General features: G+C 43.4%; 1 protein-coding gene across 1 annotated transcript in view; it reads left to right on the plus strand.

The window, feature by feature from the left end:
* SERGEF (secretion regulating guanine nucleotide exchange factor) overlaps positions 1–16,372 on the plus strand; it is a 173,766-nt gene that overhangs the window by 36,502 nt on the left and 120,892 nt on the right. Inside the window, 1 exon segment of the mRNA XM_069803717.1 lies at positions 165–325. Within this exon segment, the coding sequence (XP_069659818.1) occupies positions 165–325 (161 nt within the window).

The following is a 16,372-nucleotide window of genomic DNA, read 5'->3' on the forward strand; positions in this document are numbered from 1 at the left end:
TTTAGTTTTAATATTTTTAATTCTGCTCCCTGAAGTAAGTTTTTACTAGGTTTTTGAAGCTTTAGATGAGATGCATTAAGAAGTGGTGTTCTAGTTTTGAATTGGTATCCAGATGTTCCAGGAACCTAGTGAATACGTAATCTTGAAATGTGTTTTGTGTTTAGAAACTGGCAAGGTATTCACCTGGGGCAGAGCTGACTATGGGCAACTTGGAAGGCACGCAGTGGTTCCTGATGGGCAGGAGGTGTGCACAGCATCTGAACAACGCTTGGAGCTGTTGTGTAACATCCCTATTTCAGTGCCTTGCCTAAATGGAGCATCTCAGGTAAAGAAGAAAATTACCATTTTTTTTCCCCCAGGGTTTTTTTTTTTTTTTTTTTGGAGGTGGGGTGCGGTGGGTGGGGTGTGTTAAAATATTCAGAACAATTTCCTAATAGAACCCTTTCAAATGCTACAGCACAAGCCCTCGCTGCTCTTCCTGTAAGCTCAGAAGTTAATACGATTCAATTATTTCAAATTTCTTAAAAGGCTTTTGCATTCAGAAACTGATTTTTCCGTGGTGGAACCAGAGGTACCATTAGCAGAAGATGCCAAGCTCTCTCAGATATCAATGTATGCAGGACATAGTTGCACCTGCAACAGTTGCACAGCCTAACAGATGAGGTGGGACCCTGCCCAGTAGCAGAGCTACTTTCGTCTGAAGCCCTCTAACAGTTTATCCGATGGCCTTTCTCTAGCCAATAAATAATAATGCCACAGCTTCTAGCTCAGGCTATCTAAGCATATAATGAATATTTCTGTACCTTATAACATCCTTGAGTAGTACTGGAGGTTTCCTTTTCATATGGCTAATTTGATACAAAATGATTTATCCTCAAGTATAAAGATGATCAGAAAGAAAACTTTACTCAAGTTGTTTGCTGTAGTGTGACAGAATGTGCAACCTGTACTGCCTAGAAACCATTTTCTTGGCTTTTTAGTGGCTGAGAGGCAGCATATGGCAATTGGCCTGTTGACAGGCAATGTGCAGGTCCCACCTGAGCAGATAACCAGTGAAAAGGTATGCGTGTCCCTGTGGGGTAGCTGGCAGTCAAAATGCAAGGGGTAAGTGCAGATTGTCAGCTTCAGCTGCAATGTACGTACTGCATCTCTGCCTCCTGGTAGTCTTCCATGGTGAGACTTTTGTTAGAAGAGTCAGCCTCTACCCTTTCCCATCATCAGTGTTCTCTGGATGTGTGCACTCACGGATGTGAAGTGGAGCTTCAGAGCCCAGGATGCTGCCCTAATGAGTAATTTGTTTAGTCAGTGTTGACTCCACTGAGTCTCAAACAACTTTCTTACTCATTTTGAGATGGGTGTCCCTGCTTTTGTCATTAGATATCTATAGAGAACACCACTGTTGAATCTGTTTCACGCTGTTTTTCATCTGTGCTTTGGGTAATGCCTCAAGTATATAGTTCTGTCATTCCTCGTAACAATACAAAGCCACGGCAGCCATAGCTGTTGCACAGAGGAAGTTATGCTTGGCAGGATAAGTGATCCATGAAGGTGAAGAAAAGGGATACATTCAGATATATTGCTTGAAAAGGAAGAGAAAAACAATCTCATCTTCATTCTGCTGCCCTCATCGCTGTTCCTCCTTATAGACCTATGAGAGACCAGATTTGAGTGATTAGCAATGGCAGTGTTCTGGAGCAGGCATCATTCTTTGCAGAGCTAGCAGCATGAAGATGATTTAAGAGAGTGATCAAGAGCTAGCACCATTTGTACCCTAAGAGGAACTGTGTTGAATAGAAAAGGAAAAAGCAGATAGTAAGAGCCTAACTTTCTTCACTTCAAGTTTCAAAATAATGCCAGAGCTAGACTTTATACTTAAAAAATACATTAAATTGCAGTGTTGTTGTGGTTTAGGCCCAGCCGACTGCTTGCTCACTCCTCCCCCCACCCTTGGTGGGATAGGGAAGAGAATTGGAAGAAAAATGTAAAAACTCAGGGCCTGAGATAAGGACAGTTTAATAGGACAACACAAGGAGAGAAGAAATAATAATAACAATAATACTAACAGAACAGTATACGAAGTGAGTGATGCCTGATGCAATGGCTCACCACCTGGAACCTGATGCCCAGCCTGTTCCCTCGCTGCAATCCCTCCTCCCCCTGGCCAGCTCCCTCAGTCATATGGTATGGAATATCCCCTTGGCTGGTTCTCATCAGCTATCCTGGCTGTGCCTCCTCCCAGCTTCTTGTGAAAATTAACTCTATCCCAGCTGAACCCAGGACAAGTACGTAGGCTATGTAGAGTGTGAGCTGGTTTTTGTTTACACAAAAGCTATACATTTTTCCATTTGTTGTCATATGGAGACGAGGTTTGATTTGAGAGCTGAGTTCTTTTCCATGTTTACCTTGAATTAACAATTCCAATTTGCATGTTTAATGCAGAGAGCCAGTTTAACAGTTGAGTATTACAACTAATGATTTTTATCCACGGTCTATTTTTACAGATCACTTTTAATGATTCAACTGAATTTTTGGCAAAGTTGTGTCTGCTGATTGTCTCTGCACTTCAGTTAATATTGTTAAAACTAAAATGGAGAAACTAATCTAAGGATTAGAGGACAATATAAAAGGCACACTGGTTTAGCTCAAGTACAGCACAGTAGATTTAACCTCCTCTGCTGTTCCTTGTCTCTGTGCCCCTGGCTTACCTGCTTTCTCCACCACAGGCCAGGGATTCTCCTTTCTTTGTGCTGAAATTGATACAATGTCTGTGTCTGTCTACCACTCCAAAACCTGATTTTTTGAAGTGTTGTGAGTGATCTATTCCACTGTGAGTTTGACTTCGTCTGACAAACTCATTTAGAAATATTGACCCTGTGAAACATGAGCACTTTTTTTTTTCTTTCAACTGAAACAATGGAAGAACAAAAGCCTGAGTTTTAGATAGTTATCTACTAATCTGAGTATGTTTTCCTGGCAGATTTAAAAGAGTGTGTGGACATCAGGTTCCTGGAGTCTCATTTGTTTAAACTTTTTGAATAACATGACTGCAGGTCTATTTATTATTTTCTTCTCAGTACTTTGGTGCATGACCACCATGGAATAGGATGAGGCACTGAAAAGAAACAAGGCTGTAGACGAAGTTAGTTGTGTGAGGCATTATGCATGCCGTGCTCTTGTGTTGTGTGGTGTCCTTGATTGGACCTCTTCAGAACATCTGACTCATCTGCTGCCTGATGTGCATTCATATCCACCGCTCTTCAGATGAAAGGACAATTAAATACAAATGGCCTGAAATATGATGAGCCTCTGTTTTTAGCAAATGCTACAAAGACCTGGTTTAATGTTTCTTCCTTGTCAAAGTGCTTTTCCAGTCTGTTTGATATTTTTGCTTTTAATAGCTATCGTTTTACTGTTTGTGGTATGTTCAGCATGTCATTCACATTACAGCAAACATTTGCTGCAGCAATAAACAAGTGAGAAGTCATTGTGCAGTGCTGAATGTTTCTTGCTAAACTGGGTGGAAGGGCTACAGTCATTTTGGTTATGCAGCATTGTTCACGTGGAGCCATGTTTTCATCATATCCTTTCTCTACTTAAAGCAAGCTGTGCTAGATTACAGTTTTCTGAGGAGGGATCTCTGAAATTTCAGTTAAGAAATTAAAAAAATTTGTGTCATACTGTCACTTTTGGGTTTTCTTGGGCTTAATTCCTTCCTCAGTTTTACATCACCCAACTTAGATCTTGATGGTGGATGTAGGGGCCAATTGTGTCAGGGGATGAAAATAGGTGATGGACTTGTGGCAACTTGTACCTGCTGTGTCTATCCTGATCCTACTGTGGTCCATAATTCCAGTGTCTACATTCGTCCCAGCGTGTACATTCGTCTTGTGCAATGCAGATTGGTTTGGATCCTCCATATGGTTCCTTTTTTCAGGGAATGCCATTATGAATACTCAGCGCCCTTTGCAGTCAAAGTTTATTGCCACTCTTTTCAGTGGCAGTTGCTGTAATGTCATTTTTGTTTAAGTATTTGAAAGGTAGCTTTGCTTTTAGTATATTCTTGTTTCCCTTTTTCCCCATTCATATTGCAAAATATTAAGCATCTACCTACAAGACAAATCTAAGATACCTGCTATGATGATAATTAATTGGTTGAGTCTCATATGACTGATAGGTTAATGTATAAGCATTGTTATTGCCTTAACATATAACCACAATAGTATTAAAAATGGAACCTTTTGGTTTACAAAAAATGACAACTGTTTTTGTATTTTTTGACTTCTCAGGAAAAATTGTTAGAGGCCTCTTCATAAGTAAAGCTGTAGTTGAGACTTTAAAGGGTATTAAAAGAAATAACCTGGTAGTATTATACGTACATCATCTCTGTGCTGTGTGTGTGTGTGGCTTTTGTATACTTAGTATGCTTAGTTGTTTGACTGGGTACTGTACGTATTTGTGGCTATGTTCTTTATTCTGAATGGTCAAAACAAGAGGTTTACATTTTTGTGGGAGAGAAACAACAAACTGAACTTTCCTAAACCAGATTTTACTGCTCAGAGTTTGAGAATATATGTGTAGTAACTGATCCAAGAAGCTGCTTAAAAAAAAACCTGCTTTGGGTGTTAGGGAAGGAGGTAAATGCAAAAAAGTCTCTCTACTTTTCCAAGCTTAATAACTTTTAGATAATCCAAGAATGTAGTTCAATAGAACTGGTGGTGGGAAAAACAAACTTTCAGTAAACTCTGTTCCTTGTTCTTTGATTTGCCAGCTTGCCTCAAAACTCCTAACTGTGCTACAGAAACAGATGTGGGCCCTTGAAGAACTCATTGTAAAAGGTGGTTCTTACTTTGCAGTACTTATAGCTAATAATGAAAACAAACAAGGGATGGGAGTGGAAACAGAGAAATTATGTGACTTCAGGTGCAACAGCAAGTCAGCTGCAAAGCTGAGAAGAGAACCCAGGTGCTACATATTCCACTCCAGCCCTTTACTCATTAAGCTTTCTCTCTCGTGATATCACTAGGAGGGAAAGGTAGTTGATATCTGCATGTTCCAGACAGGTCAGATGACTATTTGTGTTATATTTCAGTTAGTGTGTGTTGCTTTCCCTGGATGTTTGTTTAATGCTGTTAGATCTGTCCATCTAGTGATCCTTCATGAGGAGAGACCCCCATAGAAGGAGAGGTAAAGGCCAGCTCATCTTTTACTGAGGGGTTTGTGAGGTCCTTCTGGACCAATTAATTAAATTATCCTCATTCTTAAGTTGAAGTGATGTGGACTGTCTCACTTGGTAAGCAAGTAGTGCAGTGGGGGTTTTTTTGTGTGTCATGAATTGGTGTATTTTACAAGTTGATCTTGATCTTTTGGTCCTTTGAGAAATAGCATTGTTGAATTTTCCTTGAGTGGTGCAGGTTGGTTTTGTTATGCTGTTTTGGAGATGAAATGATAAAAATGGCAATGTAGACATGGTCCCTTTAATATTTGTCCTGGTTTCAGCTGGGATAGAGTTAACTGTCCTCCTAGTAGCTGGTACAGTGCTATGTTTTGAGTTCAGTATGTGAAGAATGTTGGTAACACTGATGTTTGCAGTTGTTGCTCAGTAGTGTTTAGACTATAGTCAAGGATTTTTCAGCTTCTCATGCCCAGCCAGGGCACCTGACCCAAACAGGCCAACAGTGTATTCCATACCATGGGACGTCCCATCTAGTTTAGGAGCTGGGAAGTGGGGGGCAGGGATTCGCCGCTCGGGGACTGGCTGGGTGTCGGTCGGCGGGTGGTGAGCAATTGCCCTGCGCATCATTTGTACATTTCAATCCTTTTATTACTACTGTTGTCATTTTATTAGGGTTATCATTATTAGTTTCTTCTTTTCTGTTCTGTTAAACCGTTCTTATCTCAACCCAGGAGTTTTACTTCTTTTCCTGATTTTCTCCCCCATCCCACTGGATGGGGGGGGAGTGAGTGAGCGGCTGCGTGGTGCTTAGTTGCTGGCTGGGGTTAAACCATGACAGTCCATTTTGGCACCCAACGTGGGGCATGAAGGGTTGAGATAACGACAAACCTGACCAGAGCTTGTTAAAACAAATTTGTTCTAAGCATTCATTATGTTGATTTATGTATTCTTAGAGTTGTTGCTCTGGTTTTTAAAGCTCTGTTATGTATCACCTCGCTTGCTGTATGTAGTTCCTCTTCTGCTGCTTATCATCTGTGGGAGGTGGATTAAGGTTTTTGCTTTGATGTATGGTATAACTCTGGTTTATGGTATGATAAAGTCATCGGCTGTGGGATTAATCCGGTATTTGCACTTAGCATTGTCACCTTTATACTGCGGGAGCCATCTGTGGGAAACTATTAATAATTATACCATTTACCTTTCCTCCATGGAAAACCAGTCTATGGGTGGGGTACCTTTCTTCCCCTCTCCTTTCTCCTTCAGTCCAGTTACAATGGTGTTTGAGAATTTTGAAAAATTTGAATACTCCTGGAATGTTGGGACTAGCACGGTCCTAGCCCTACTGCTAGGAATTAGCATACTTCTGAATGTGGTTCAGCTCTCGTTTAAGGTTAAACAGGTATTTAAGAAGATCACCCAGAGATGTGCCCCAAGGCTGGATAATTATGAGTGGCAGGGTGTGTGGGGTAGTATGGGCGAGTACCTAGAAAAGTGGGCACCTCCAATGTTTTGGAAATTCACCCCCGAACAAGTGCAGGATCCAGAAGAACTAGTAAAATATTTGGAAAAGGTATGCTGTCACCCTGGCAGCTCCAGAGAGATACAAATCACTGCAACGTGCTGGGGCCTGGCCCATGCCTATCGAGCCCTGTTCGACACCACTCAGTACCCTCAAGGGGAAGAGAAAGTCTCTGGACCTAACAACAAAATGATGAGCACCGCAGCCACCCAAACCTTGGCAACGGGCGCTGCGGCCCCTCCAGCCCTGGCAAGGAGCATTGCAGGCACCCAGACCTTGGCGACAGGCACCGTGACCCCTCCAGCCCCGGCGACGAGAACTCGGGCTACCCAAACCTCAACAACAGGCACTGCAGCCCCTCCAGCCCCGGCAATGAGCACAGCAGCTACCCAAACCTTGGCAACGGGCACTGCAGTCCCTCCAGCCCCAGCGACGAGCACTGCTGCTACCCAAACCTCGGCAACAGACACTGCAGTTATCCAAAACCCGGTGAGCGATACTGCAACTGAACCAGCGGACCAGCCTGCACCAGCATCAGTTGCCCCCGTACAGAAAAAGAAATATACAAAAAAATCAGTTCGCTTAGCGAAGGATGAAGATGAACCAGGGTCATCACGGGAACCGGAGGAAGAGGCAGAACCAGAGGTAATAACCCGGTCCCTATCCTTGAGTGAGCTGCGGGATTTGCGAAAAGACTTTGGCCGCTGTATAGGTGAGCATATTATCACCTGGCTCCTCCAATGCTGGGACAATGGGGCTAATAGCTTGGAATTAGAAGGTAGGGAAGCCAAGCAGCTGGGATCGCTTGCCAGGGAAGGTGGCATTGACAAGGCAATTGGAAGAGGGACACAAGCCATCAGCCTCTGGAGGCGACTCCTGTCAAGTGTGAAGGAAAGGTACCCCTTTAAGGAAGATGTTATATGTCAATCAAGCAAGTGGACCACCATGGAAAAAGGTATTCAATATCTGAGGGAATTAGCTGTGCTAGAGATGATTCATCATGACCCGGACAACCCACAATTACCCAAAGATCCAGACGAAGTCCAATGCACACGACCCATGTGGTGGAAGTTTGTACAGAACGCACCATCATCCTATGCCAACACATTGGCAATAATGGCCTGGAAGGATGAAGAGGCACCGACAGTGGAGGAAGTGGCTCGCCAACTCCGTCAATATGAAGAAAATCTCTCCTCCTCCCTACAAGCCTGCATTGCGGCTGTGGAGAAGCTGTCCGAGGATTTCCAGCAATTCAAGGAGGATATGTCCTACTCCACACATGTAAGGACCAATGTCTCAGCTATTAGGAGTGAGCGTTCCTCTGCCCAAGAGAGAGAATATAGAAGGTACACACCGCGAGGTGCCCTGTCGTTTTACCTATGCGATCATGGAGAGGACATGAGGAAATGGGACGGAAAACCTACTTTGGTCCTAAATGCACAGGTACGTGAACTGTGAGTAAAAACCACCACAAAAGGGGATTCTATCAGGAAAAATGCCGTTCCAGTTTCCAAACAGAGTAGAAGGGCTGATTTTATTTCCGATCCTCTTGAAGGGAATTCTGAGCCAATTTTACGAGAAGTGAATACTGAATACTCTGACCAGAATTAGAGGGGCCCTGCCTCCAGCCAGGTGGAGGAAAGGGATAACCGGGTCTATTGGACTGTGTGGATTCGATGGCCTGGCACGTCAGACCCACAGGAGTATAAGGCTCTAGTAGACACCGGCACACAGTGCACTCTAATGCCATCAAGTTATAAAGGGACAGAATCCATTTGTATTTCTGGTGTGACAGGGGGATCCCAAGAGTTAACCGTATTGGAAGCTGAAGTAAGCCTAACTGGAAATGAATGGCAGAAACACCCCATTGTGACTGGTCCAGAGGCTCCGTGTATCCTTGGCATAGACTATCTCAGGAGGGGGTATTTTAAGGACCCAAAGGGGTATCGATGGGCTTTCGGTATAGCTGCCTTGGAGACAGAGGGCACTGAACAGCTGTCTACCCTGCCTGGTGTCTCTCAAGACCCTTCGATTGTGGGGTTGCTCAAGGTTGAAGAACAACAAGTGCCAATTGCTACCACGACGGTGCACCGGCGGCAATATCGCGCCAACCGAGACTCTCTGATTCCCATCCACAAGTCGATTCGCCAACTGGAGAGCCAAGGAGTGATCAGCAAAACTCGCTCACCCTTTAATAGTCCCATATGGCCAGTGCGGAAGTCTAATGGGGAGTGGAGACTAACAGTTGACTATCGCGGCCTGAATGAAGTTACACCACCACTGAGTGCTGCCGTTCCAGATATGCTAGAACTTCAATACGAACTAGAGTCAAAGGCAGCCAAGTGGTATGCCACAATTGACATTGCTAATGCGTTTTTCTCAATCCCTCTGGCAGCAGAGTGTTGTCCACAATTTGCCTTTACTTGGAGGGGTGTCCAGTACACTTGGAATCGATTGCCCCAGGGGTGGAAACACAGCCCCACCATTTGCCGTGAACTAATCCAGACTGCACTGGAAAAAGGTGAAGCTCCGGAACACCTACAATACATTGATGACATCATTGTATGGGGCAACACAGCAGAAGAAGTCTTTGAGAAAGGGAAGAAAATAATCCAAATCCTTCTGAAAGCCGGTTTTGCCATAAAAGAAAGTAAGGTCAAGGGACCTGCACAGGAGATCCAGTTTTTGGGAATAAAATGGCAAGATGGACGTCGTCAGATCCCAATGGATGTGATTAATAAAATAGCAGCTATGTCTCCCCTGACTAATAAAAAGGACACATGGGCCTTCTTAGGTGTTGTGGGGTTTTGGAGAATGCATATTCCAAATTACAGTTTGATTGTAAGCCCTCTCTATCAAGTGACCCGGAAGAAGAATGATTTTAAATGGGGCCCTGAACAACAACAAGCCTTTGAACAAATTAAACGGGAGATTGTTCATGCTGTAGCCCTTGGACCAGTCCGGACAGGACAAGATGTTAAAAATGTGCTCTATGCTGCAGCTGGGGAGAATGGCCCTGCCTGGAGCCTCTGGCAGAAAGCACCTGGGGAGACCCGGGGCCGACCCCTGGGGTTTTGGAGTTGGGGATATCGAGGATCCGAGGCTCGCTATACTCCAACTGAAAAAGAGATATTGGCAGCGTATGAAGGAGTTCGAGCCGCCTCAGAAGTGGTTGGTACTGAGACACAGCTCCTCTTAGCACCCCGACTGCCAGTGCTGGGCTGGATGTTCAAAGGGAGGGTCTCCTCTACACATCACGCGACTGACGCCACGTGGAGTAAGTGGATTGCACTGATCACACAACGGGCTCGCATAGGAAACCCCAGTCGCCCAGGAATTTTAGAAGTGATCACGGACTGGCCAGAAGGCAAAGATTTTGGAATGTCACCAGAGGAGGAAGTGGCACGTGCTGAAGAAGTCCCGCTGTATAATAAACTGCCAGAAAATGAGAGGCAATATGCCCTGTTCACTGACAGATCCTGTCGCATTGTGGGAAAGCATCGAAGGTGGAAAGCTGCTGTATGGAGTCCTACACAACAAGTTGCAGAAACTGCTGAAGGAGAAGGTGAATCGAGTCAGTTTGCAGAGGTGAAAGCCATCCAGCTAGCGTTAGATATTGCTGAAAGAGAAAAGTGGCCAGTGCTCTATCTCTATACTGACTCATGGATGGTGGCAAATGCCCTGTGGGGGTGGTTACAGCAATGGAAGCAGAGCAACTGGCAGCGCAGAGGTAAACCCATTTGGGCTGCCACACTGTGGCAAGATATTGCGTCCCGGCTAGAGAATCTGGTTGTAAAAGTATGTCATGTAGATGCTCACGTACCCAAGGGTCGGGCCACTGAAGAACATCGAAACAACGAACAGGTGGATCAGGCTGCCAAGACTGAAGTGGCTCAGGTGGACCTGGACTGGCAACATAAGGGTGAGCTATTTATGGCTCGGTGGGCCCATGATACCTCAGGCCATCAGGGAAGAGATGCAACATATAGATGGGCTCGAGATCAAGGGGTGGACCTGACCGTGGACACTATCGCGCAGGTTATCCATGAATGTGAAACATGTGCTGCAATTAAGCAAGCCAAGTGGTTAAAGCCCCTGTGGTATGGAGGGCGATGGCTGAAATATAAATTTGGGGAAGCCTGGCAGATTGACTATATCACACTCCCACAAACTCGCCAAGGCAAGCGCTATGTGCTGACAATGGTGGAAGCAACCACCGGATGGCTGGAAACATATTCTGTGCCCCATGCCACTGCCCGGAACACTATCCTGGGCCTTGAGAAGCAGGTCTTGTGGCGACATGGCACCCCAGAAAGAATTGAGTCAGACAACGGGACTCATTTCCGAAACAACCTCATAGACACCTGGGCCAAAGAGCATGGCATTGAGTGGGTGTATCATATCCCCTATCATGCATCAGCCTCTGGGAAAATTGAGCGATACAATGGACTGTTAAAGACTACATTGAGAGCAATGGGGGGCGGAACTTTCAAACATTGGGATACACATTTAGCAAAAGCCACCTGGTTAGTCAACACCAGAGGATCTGCCAATCGGAGTGGCCCTGCCCAATCAGAATTTTTACATACTGTAGAAGGGGATGAAGTCCCTGTAGTGCACATGAAAAATATGTTAGGGAAACCAGTCTGGGTTACTCCTGCCTCAGGCAAAGGTAAACCCATTCGTGGGATTGCTTTTGCTCAAGGGCCTGGGTACACTTGGTGGGTGATGTGAAAAGATGGAGAAGTCCGATGTGTGCCTCAAGGGGATTTGATTTTAGGTGAAAATAGCCAGAATTAAACTGTATGATATTAGTTGCTATATAACCCTGCTACTGTATGTTATCATTACTATAATTGTTATATGCTATATCCATAGTACTATAGTAAGAATCACTTGGATCAAGCAAGAAAGAACTGTGATAAAACTGAGCAAAGCGCAGTAGTGATGCAACCAGAACTGACTCCAGCATGCAACAATCCAACGGTGCACACCATCCTCCTGCTGCGTCAAATATCATCTGCTCGTCACACCGCACTGAAGCCCAATTCTGCTCTACCGACTGAGAGGACTTTGCACCATCCCTCCTGCCCAGACAGACTGGTATGACAGATGGAGCCCAGAGTCGGGAACTAAATGAACTCAACAAGCATTTTATGAACATAACCCATGAACTAAAGGAATGATACCTCTCTGTGTGTATACTTATATATCTATCTATCTATATATATCTCATTGTTCATATGTCTCAAAGGGATGGAAAGGTGGTGATGATTGATCAGAATGTAACTAAAGGTATGGGAACTGAGCATGACGTCAATGGTATAGAATAAGGGGTGGATACTGTCCTGGTTTCAGCTGGAATGTAGTTAACTGTCTTCCTAGTAGCTGGTACAGTGCTATGTTTTGAGTTCAGTATGTGAAGAATGTTGATAACACTGATGTTTGCAGTTGTTGCTCAGTAGTGTTTAGACTATAGTCAAGGATTTTTCAGCTTCTCATGCCCAGCCAGGGCACCTGACCCAAACTGGCCAACAGTGTATTCCATACCATGGGACGTCCCATCTAGTTTAGGAGCTGGGAAGTGGGGGGGCAGGGATTCACCGCTCGGGGACTGGCTGGGTGTCGGTCAGCGGGTGGTGAGCAATTGCCCTGCGCATTATTTGTACATTTCAATCCTTTTATTACTACTGTTGTCATTTTATTAGTGTTATCATTATTAGTTTCTTCTTTTCTGTTCTGTTAAACCGTTCTTATCTCAACCCAGGAGTTTTACTTCTTTTCCTGATTTTCTCCCCCATCCCACTGGATGGGGGGGGGAGTGAGTGAGCGGCTGCGTGGTGCTTAGTTGCTGGCTGGGGTTAAACCACGACAATATTCTTGCAAGAGTGGAAATCAAGTTCTTGGCTTATCAATTCATTTTAAGTAACAATAAAGAAAATAAAGGCCATGGAGAAGTGGGTTCTGAGTACAACTCACTGTGCAAATAAGAAGTTGCAATTAAGGATGAAAATAAGAGACCAAATTGTTGAAATTATCATTGGGGGGGGGGAACCCCAAAGACGATGTATCAAAAGAAGGAAACTGCAGTCTGCATACGAAATACAGAAAGTCTGTGTTAGATTAGGTGTGTTTGTGTGCTCTGCATGCCCTGTGTAGGAGAATAACACTAATCTTGGCAACACTGCAAGAAGACTGGGAGGAGTTTACAGGTATATCACAGGAAATGAGGAAATGGGATTTACTACTTGGGTCAGTCAGTTCTCCCTGTCTTTCTCCTAGCAGGAAATTGAGAGCAGTAACAAACTGCTGAAATGCAAATGCAACTTTTGGTTAGGTAGCCATCCCAATTATTCTGTGCTTTTCTTATTCTATTAGGACATGACCATGGCTTGTAAAGAATATCTTATGGCCTGGGTAGAGAGATATTTAACACTCATAGCAAAGTAATTTCTGGAAGTTAGGAATACCAGTGTGTTAGGCAACATAAGATACTCTGGAAATATCAGTCTGCTCCATGAAAACCATAAGCTAGTTGCAATTTTATCATGAATAATTTGGTGAAGTGAAGCTCAGCTATTTAATATTAGGTGAGAGGATGGGGAGCTTGACTTTCCTCTTCTCCTTGTGGTTATAAGCAGAGCCTACATCACCAACTCTAGGTGTGTAATTTTTGGAAAGCAAAGAGGAGATTATATTGGTTCTCAGCACTGTGCTTCCCATTACCCATACCAGTTTCTCTGCAGCTGGCATTGCAGAAAGGGAGATGGGAAATCAAATCACACCAAGTGAATGGCAAAGGAGAACTCCTGCCCTGTCTTGCATGCCAGAGAGCATATGCTCTGTGAGTACAAACTAGAGGTTTCCAATTATCATTTTTGCAGATGAAGGTTGGTTTAAAATAACCAAAATTGCTCTGCTGGGATTGTACTGTAGCACTGGAGTGGCAGCCAGGGGTCAAGCTGCTTTGTAATCTGTATGGGAGACCACGAAGGGTTGATTTGCCTCTAGTTTGGGTGAAGTAGGAGAGGACTGACATGGGATCAACTCAGGAGTTGGAGACCCACCCAGCGTGTGATGACTGAGGTGTTGTAAGTGTGAGTGTGGGTGAAGTCTTAATCTTCATAACTCATAAATTCATTTTCCGTTTGATAGTGTATTGCAGTTAGAATGCTGAATTAATACCTCACTTGGAGATCTCTGAAAGTATCAGGGAAATGGAAGGAGACTAAAACTACTTGCAGCAGTAGTTGTGGCTTGTGCAGACATGCATCAGCTGTCAGCCCTAACGATGAGACCAAATTGGCAGCTGTATTTAATGAGCAATGAGTAGCAAAATGACTAGTCTGAGTTATCTTATTTGTAACTCTGTGACCTGCATATGCTCATAGTATATTCCTTAAATTAAAAATACTGACTGGGTCCCATCCTTCTGCATGGATTGTTCTAATAACAGTGCACCATGACTGCAACTCACTCTGAGCTCAGAGACAACTTGCGATTCAGCTCCTGGCTCCTCTGAAGTATTTCTTTGCACCAACAAATGCCATGAACTTTCACTAGTGCCATTCACATGCATGATGCAGTTAATGCCTGCTAATCAACTGTGGGGAGCGCTGCAAAATTGCTTAAAAAATGTACTTGGTGTTAAGACAGTCTCTGAGCAGTAACTTTGGAAGTTGACAACTGTTAGTGCAGAAATCCAGTTCTGCCTCACTGACGTTTCAGTTGCCTTGTTCATTCATGAGGAGCCTAAACAGAAAGGTTTCAATGTAAAAGGTATCCTTCCTAGTTTAAGGTGAGTCAGGTCTAACCCAGGGTATGTGCATGGACATGTTCTAAATCCAAGTGAAAATATGGTTTGAAACAAGAAGTTGGTGGAAAAGGCCCTAAAGCATGCATTTTTTTCATTCTCAGTATGTCATTAGAACTGTTACAGAGAAGGAATTAACAAATCAATGCAGGCTAAAACGAGAGAAAATCAATAAGAAACTGTAGTGAACTGGAACAAAGCTATCAATTTACAGAATTCTCTGCAAAGAAAACTCATTGGTACCTCCTTTTATGTATGGAAAAATAATGCAAAATCACTTGATGATTTAGGGTTAGATTAATTCTTTTTTTCACCTGGCTGACCCCAGAACTTCAGGTCAAGAAAATTCTGGTGCAAATGCTACTTATGTTTCCTTTTTCTGTTGTGTTGATGAATTTTATTGGCAGGTTCTATAACAGTGGAATCTTTACAAAAAGAAGGGGGTGGGAATAGTCAAGGAGAAATATATCGTTTAAGTTACCCTCATAGGAATTTGATGAAATGCTTTCTTTCATTATTTACTTTTTTGTATTAGTAGAAGTGATTTCATTAGTTCTTTTTTTTTTTTTTGTCTCCTTAAGAAGAGTGTTACTTCTGAAAAGTCACTCCTTCATAGGTAGTATGCATTATGTAGCTGGAAAATACGCTGGGCTACTGGGTAGTGTACTACAGATGAATGAGATGGGAGAGACCTTAGTGGTTCCAACTCTGTTTATTGAGTTGTTCCATTGGTCCTTTCAAATTCATTTGTCACTGTGGGTCCATAAACTCACTGAGGCAGTGCTGTTCTGGCGCGCACACAGACTGCTTCTCCCTGCTTTTAATTTAAGGATTTTGCATTTGGTTTGAACTTGGGTAATGCTTGTACTTTTATGCCAGTGATGGTGTTTGTTTTCATTTGTCTGATGTTTCCAGCTTTCACTTATCAATGAGTCATTTAAGCTGTGAGCCCTGCCAGTCTTTCTGGCCTTGGTGCTTATGTTGTAAGTTATTATAAAGCTACTGTTTAACGGAAGATTCAGAAAAGAGAGAAACTCATGTTTCTGCTGTGATGCTTAAAGTTGTTGCTATGCCATGGCACACAGCAAGTTTCAAAGACTGGTAGCCTGCTAAATTACAGGTACCTGTTTATTCTCCCAGCTGATGGCTCATCTCCTTTGCCTTTTGGCTGCCTGGCCTCTAATTTAAACTGAAGTTGTCAAAGGCAGAAGCTCTCTCTGAACTCGCTGAGTGTGTTTTACATCGTCTAATATAGCCTGTGCCTTTGCCCCAGCATTCAACCCACAGAACTTGTTGGTGAAAGCAGGAGGAAGGAGAAGAAAAAGTAAAAATTATGCATCTAATCCTGTGAGGACAAAAATGCTAAGCTGTCTCCTGTTTTAAAACCTGCTTAAGGGTTTATTCTTAGCGCCCTGGCAGTTGATTGCTGGGGTCTCTATAAATTCAATGTATATCGCATATAATCAGATACCAACAAAGATTGCTAAGATCTATGCTCCTGTTGATGCCTTGCACATTTTTTTTAAATCATAGAAAAAGCAAATAAAAACCTTATAAAGAATTTTAAAAAATTTCATTATCAGGGAAAAAAAAATTTGATAGTTCCTTAGAGGTATGGTTCCAAAAATGCCACCTTCTACATTTTGCCACTTTAGGTCCCATTTTCCCATTCCTCCTCCTCTTCCCAGGTGTAGAGCTAATGTAAACAATCCCTTCCTTGTTAACAAGTGCTTAGGGAGCTAGTAAGGAGTTCTTACGATGTGTTTCTTTTTCCAGAACATTGTTTGGCATAATGTTTGTGCTCTTAAGTGTTAAATTAACAAGCATTAAGTAGCCAGTTTTCCTACTGGTAATTGGTTCAGTGGAA

This window comes from Haliaeetus albicilla, chromosome 16, assembly GCF_947461875.1.
Source record: "Haliaeetus albicilla chromosome 16, bHalAlb1.1, whole genome shotgun sequence".
Taxonomy (NCBI): Eukaryota; Metazoa; Chordata; class Aves; order Accipitriformes; family Accipitridae; genus Haliaeetus; species Haliaeetus albicilla.